The sequence below is a fragment of the Triticum urartu genome, chromosome 5A (assembly GCF_056163025.1).
Source record: "Triticum urartu cultivar PI428250 chromosome 5A, HENAU_Tu73, whole genome shotgun sequence".
Lineage (NCBI taxonomy): Eukaryota > Viridiplantae > Streptophyta > Magnoliopsida > Poales > Poaceae > Triticum > Triticum urartu.
In genome coordinates this window covers 456,955,502-456,961,480 of record NC_141877.1, presented here as the reverse complement: position 1 = coordinate 456,961,480, position 5,979 = coordinate 456,955,502, and the positions used below count along the sequence as shown (strand labels likewise).

At 39.6% G+C, this 5,979-nt stretch overlaps 1 protein-coding gene across 1 annotated transcript; it reads left to right on the top strand.

Annotated features, from left to right (window-relative positions):
- The first annotated feature begins 1,424 nt into the window (after window positions 1–1,424).
- LOC125509665 (uncharacterized) lies at window positions 1,425–4,780 on the top strand. Its single transcript, XM_048674681.2, has 3 exons — window positions 1,425–1,935; window positions 3,335–3,523; window positions 4,360–4,780. Exons 1-3 carry the CDS (start codon window positions 1,687–1,689, stop codon window positions 4,435–4,437), a joined length of 516 nt encoding a protein of 171 aa, XP_048530638.1. The 5' UTR covers window positions 1,425–1,686; the 3' UTR covers window positions 4,438–4,780.
- The last annotated feature ends 1,199 nt before the right edge of the window (window positions 4,781–5,979 follow it).

Sequence of the window (5,979 nt, the reverse complement as noted above, 5' to 3'; positions counted from 1 at the left end):
GTGTATATGATGTCAAGTGTTAATTCACATCTGTGGTCGCGCATTTGATTAAAACTATGGACTGCAAACCAGATGTACGATACCATATAATCACTTTTTATTCAAACTACATGCAATCATAAACACACACAAAGCAAAAAAAATGTTATTACAAGGTAAAACTGAATTAGGGGCATTGGTGCAACCCTAAAAACAAAGGAAATGAAAAAAAAGAAAATTTTGCATATAGATTATGTAGAAATTGCACTGTTCCATAATATGCAAAAACAACTATATATACATGTGTAGAAATTGTGTTAATTAAAGCAAGTGGTCATGCACTTGGTTACAGCTTCAAGCTTTAAAGTGGATGAACGGCACTCACAATCACTTTTTATTCCCATTAGTCATAATCATAAACAAAAAGAGTTATTTTAAGGCAGAATGAATTAGGGGCATTGGTGTACCCTAAGCAAACAAAGAATATGAATAAAAATAAAACAAAAGTAATTCTAAGGAATTAGGGCATTGGTGTTACCATAAAACAGAAAGAAATCGAAGAAAGACTAAAAACAAAAATGACGGTGTTCTAGACTAGGGGGTGCTAACCTAGTCGGCCCATAGTCCTCAGGCTGGGCCTGTGGGCCCTCATTCTCATCAAGGTGGACTCTAGAAGCTACGAAGACTGCGCCTGCCGAACATTTGACAAAAGCTACATGCATGTCAAGGACTCAGGGTAGGGTTTGGGTGGTAGGTCATCCGTGACGTAAGGTGGGCTAGGGGCGTTGTCATGGCCTTGTAACTTGAGCCTCATAGAGATGCATCGGCCTCACGAAGGGAGGCGGGGTAGTGTTGGTGAGCCTCATAGCCTTTGGTTGTTTCGCGGGAGGTCGCAGGAGGGAGGTGAGGTAGAATTGTTCGGATATGTTTGAATTGAGTGACCAGTCAGACGTTAGTCGCGTCTTTTTATTGAGAAACAGATAAGGGTAAAGCTTTTTTCTTTTTCCTTTTTCAAGAAGAAGAAGAAGAAGAGGGTATAGTTTTTTTTTGAGGGAATAGCCAAGCTTAGACGCACGTCACGCACCCTTGACTCTTCTGTACACAAATCGCGTATGGGACAGGCCAAAGCCCATTAAAGCATCTCCAATGATTGTAAGATAGTTGTTGGTAGAGTTTGCCACATAAGATTTTTGATGATGTGTCATACAATAAATGAGAAAAGAGAGGAAAGTTGTATGTACATGAATCAACATCCATTGTACAAGCTCCAATGTAGAATGAGAGAGTACCCCATTTATTATCTCATATCCTATTGGACAAAGTGATACAACTCATAAGAGTTGTTGTATATTAAGATGTTGGTTGATGACATGACATATTTTACTAACAAACTCACATACAAACTATTAGAGATGCCCTTAGTGCCGGCTCGGCGGATTGCCCGATAGAGAAACCGTTGGCCTTTACTCAAAAAAAGAGAAGAAGCATGGGCCAGAAAGCCTAATCGGTGTGCCTTTCGCATTCTTCGACGTCCCCGGCGAAAACGACCGCCGCCGCGGCCGGGGGGAATCAGGCGAGCGGCGCATCGTGCGTCGATAGGTGGTCCTGGGAGCGCGCGGACGGCGAAGGACGCGCACGTCCCCTGAGACTGCTCCACTTCCCTGGCCCCGTCGTCCCGTCTAAGTCGCCGGCGGCGTGGAGGCAGCGATGCTGCGGACGGTGCTGCGCCGGGGAGGGGCGGCCATGAGGCAGGCCGCGCTGGCCGAGGGATCTACGGGGAATCTTCTACGGCTGAGCGTGGCGGAGCGGGAGCGCTCTCGGCGGCGTCGGCGCGACCCGGGGCGCGACGAGTTCTTCGTGCCGACGCCGGAGTCGCTTAAATGGCTCGACTCCGTGACCCTGCCCATGATCCTCACCGCCGCCGCCGTCGCCCTCTTCACCAAGCTCCTCATGATGGTATCCTCCACCCCCCACGCATACAAAATTCCCCTTCACTCCCTCCCTTAATTCCTGTTCGTTTATCCACTCCCAGAAAGATGTACTGTAGATAGTTAAACAAATGTAGATCTGGGTATTGCGACCAGAACATTCCATAGAAGGTTATAGTGCTACAAGATCACATCGTATAAGAACACCTAAGATTAAAATTTAATTATCTAGGACAGCGTCAAATGCCAACAAAAACAACTAAACTCAAGTTTGTAATGTGAATAATGAAATTAAAGACTGACTACAGAAGCAATGGAGATTATCTTTAACCATAAGGAGCCTAGTGGCAGTAAAACCCTTTTTGAAGTATCAATCCTGAAATTCAATACTACCTAATAACTCGACCTATGATTTTGAGAACATCGTCGGCAAGAAAACCATCTTGAGTAATAAACCAAAAGCATATGAGATATCAACGTAAATCAACGGTTACACTAAGCTCTCATCTACCACTCTACCCACTTGATAGTTCTAAGTTATAGCTTCTCCATCTGCTCTGTTCCTTCCACTGTCCCCAAATGATTGGCTTACAACTGCGTAATACAGCCCTGTCATGCATACACATGTGCTAATAATCAGATTATGTGCTTCTAAAGTTTATGTCATGTCAGTTCAGTAAATTGATCAGAAATTGTATGCTAAGGTTCAAGCTGTCGTACACATAAATTCTGAATGGGCGCATTCATAGCTAATAATTGCAGTCTTATGCATTCAACTAAAGTTTCTAACGCAGCACTTGGCACTGGAATGGAATGTTCCATTTACTTTTAGATAAAACTGAATGTACAGGTTAGCACTCAGCATTGGACTTGCCTTGCTCTGATAATTGATAATTATACAAGCATAATTATAGAGTGGCTGCAAGACATGTGAGCTTGTAGAAATGTAACCTCTCAGAAGGAGCAGAATTTTGGAGTGGTTTATTTATGCTAGTACTGTTAACAATGGATAAAATACATTTAGAGAAGAGACATTCCAAGATTTCTTAGTGGGTCAAATGATTATCTTTCCATGGAAGAGTAGTGCATAGAGCATCTCTAACTTTGTGCTATCCAGGTATAGTTGTTTTTCTTCGATGTTACAGTTCGACTTTGTCTCTCCCCTTTTAATGGCTTCATTCAAGAAATATTCAAACAAATTTATGTTAGTTATCTCATGAACTAATAGTCACCCAGAGTTTCATGATAAGATATGTGTGTCCTTGTCTTGTAATCATCAAGCCTGCTGTTTGCCAGATTATCTACCTACCCTATATTGTACATGTCAATTAAATAATTTAACTCAGCATTGTTTGCATGTGTTCAGAAGATCTTCTTTCTCTTCTGAATTTGGTATGTTCTGAACCTTTTCCATGTTTTCTGGGTAGGAACATGAAGCCACAGACCAAGAAAGGAGAGAACGCAAGATAAAGAATAGTCACCCTGAGCAAGGAACAGTAAGGATGCTTTCACGTGAAGAGTGGGATGAAATCCAAGAAGTCAGGCCAAGGACCCCTTTTGAATCAAAGTTAGCTCGTCCACATGCCTGCTTAAGAACTGGGGAAAAAGTGCGGCTGGTAAGTAGCTGACAGAACTTCGTTGTTATAATCTCATAGATGAATTTTCATACGCTAATTCGACGATAATTGATGGTATATTATATCACTTTGAAGTGAGTTTACTGGATCCACAGTCTTGCTTCCATGATGAAAACAGATGTATTGGTGATTCATAGTAGATACTACTGTTCCATGTTTCAACAACTTGCTCCTCTATATAACTATCAGGGTCACCTGTGCATTTATGGTGCTAGATTTGGTTTACCCTGTGTCCTCTTTAGTTATTTGGTTAAATTCTGCCAACCTCCTTGCAGAATTATTGTGCAAGGGTAAGGCTGTCTAGAAATTCCCTTCCCCAGGCCCCACCTTGTGTGGAAGCTTTGAGCATTTGGTACACCTTTTATATTCTGTATGATTTGAGTGACTGTGGTAGACATTTACTCTAGAGTATAATAGAACCTGTAGCCAAAATACATCTTGAGGAAACAAGCTTGCAGTTTTTGGTATATATATATTTTGATTAATCAGTGTAGTAATTCTGAAGGTATTAGTCACCCAAACATGCCTTTATTAGTTTAAAAGCAAGGTTTATATATATTGTATTGCTTTTCGATATATATGTGAGTGTGCGTGTGTAGGATCAATTTTGCCTTGTTCTCCCTTACGCGCATCTCTTTTCACATCTCAGTGTTGGTAAGGTAGGCAGCAAAGTCATCTCTTTTCGAATGTCTTGATTTTACCCACGTCCTTACCTAACCCAGTAGAGTTACAACCTGCATACATTTTGAAGGTTTGACCCGCCTTTCACTTCGGAGCTTGATGCTAAGACTTGTCTTGACATGTCTGCCTTGCAGGAGGATGCCAAGGATTGGGCTGTTGATGTGCTCACTGATGCTTTTACTAGAGCGGAAGAGAGTGCTAAGCGGAAATGATTCAGAAGAAAGGCACAGCAGCCAACACATCCAGTTTGAAGTTTTTCTTTGGAGGAAACACTTTGGGGGTTTTCTTGAATGCGCATTTCATGGTTTCTTTTGAAGTTTGAGTTGCCGACTCCTCATAAATGGTAACTTGCGCGGTGAACTATGGTAGCCGTGTAGAATAGATTTTCCTTGCTACTGTGTATATACATACTCCTACATACGGTTCCTTGCTATGCTCGTATCGTTTGTTTGAATGCAAACTACAGTAGTCGTGGATTATAAGTGAAGGGAGGGAGGGGCTGTATACTTTCAACAGTTACGTTTAGATCTCAGGCGTTCTTTCTTTTTCATTTCATATTTCATATTTATTTTCAACAGTGTTGTGTGCTCGCGTACTGCTAGTATTTGCTACTACTAGAAGTTATAATTTGTGTCGGTGGATGTGTACTTTGGGTCACCAAAAAGTTGACACAAATAAAGCTATCAAACAACCTTGCAATCACACACAACTGATGCTAGTATTTGTTTGCTATATTAGAAATTGTCCAAAGTAGACGCGTACTGCTAGAGACCCGCCTGAGCCAGCCAATAGTGCGGTGTGGTCGGATTTGTAAATTTGTAATAACAAAATGACAGAATATGCACAATATAGTAAATGAAATTTCTTTGTCTTCCCTACAATATGAAGAATGTGCATCTCAATAACTACTCCCTCCGTTCCAAAATAAGTGACTCAACTTTGTATTAACTTTTTTTTGAGGGAACAACTTTGTATTAACTTTACTATAAAGTTAGTACAAGGTTGAGTCACTTATTTTAGGATGGAGAGACTACATAATTGTAGCGTTAGTTTAATTGGCTAGCAGGACGGGACTATAGTCAAACATTGAGCTCGCAAGATCAAACCCCATTCAAGCCATTTTTAAAATACTAGCAAAATGGCCCATGCGTTACAAGGGTAGAAAATAATTTATAATCTCCAATAAAATTGATCACATTTTGCTGAATCACCGAGATACACTATCACTTTCAATTTCGTGAAATCATGAATATTTTTTTAAACTCGTGAACCTATTTGAAATTGTGCACACTTTTACAAAATTTTGACTATTCTCTAAAATCAAAAACATTTTTTAATTCATGAACATTTAGTACTATTTTCAAATATTTTTTAAAAAATGTGAGCATTTTTTAACAATTTTCTTGAATCGGCGAACAATTCTAGAATGGATAAACATTGTTTTAAAAATTGGTTGAACAATTTTTTAAATTCACAAACATTACGGACATTTTTTGAAATGCATGATCATTTTTTGAATCAGCAAATATTTATGAATGTATAAACTATTTTGTAAGTCACAAACATTTTTAAAATTTGTAGGATATTTTTCCATTCATGAACATTTTTTAATTGGCAAAATTTTGCTCAATTTCATTAACATTTTTTAATACACAATCTTTTAAAAGATTGTGAACACTTTTTGATTTCCCCAACACTTGTTTTCACAATTTCGAACATTTTTTGAATAAGCAAACATTTTTTTATAAAATCAG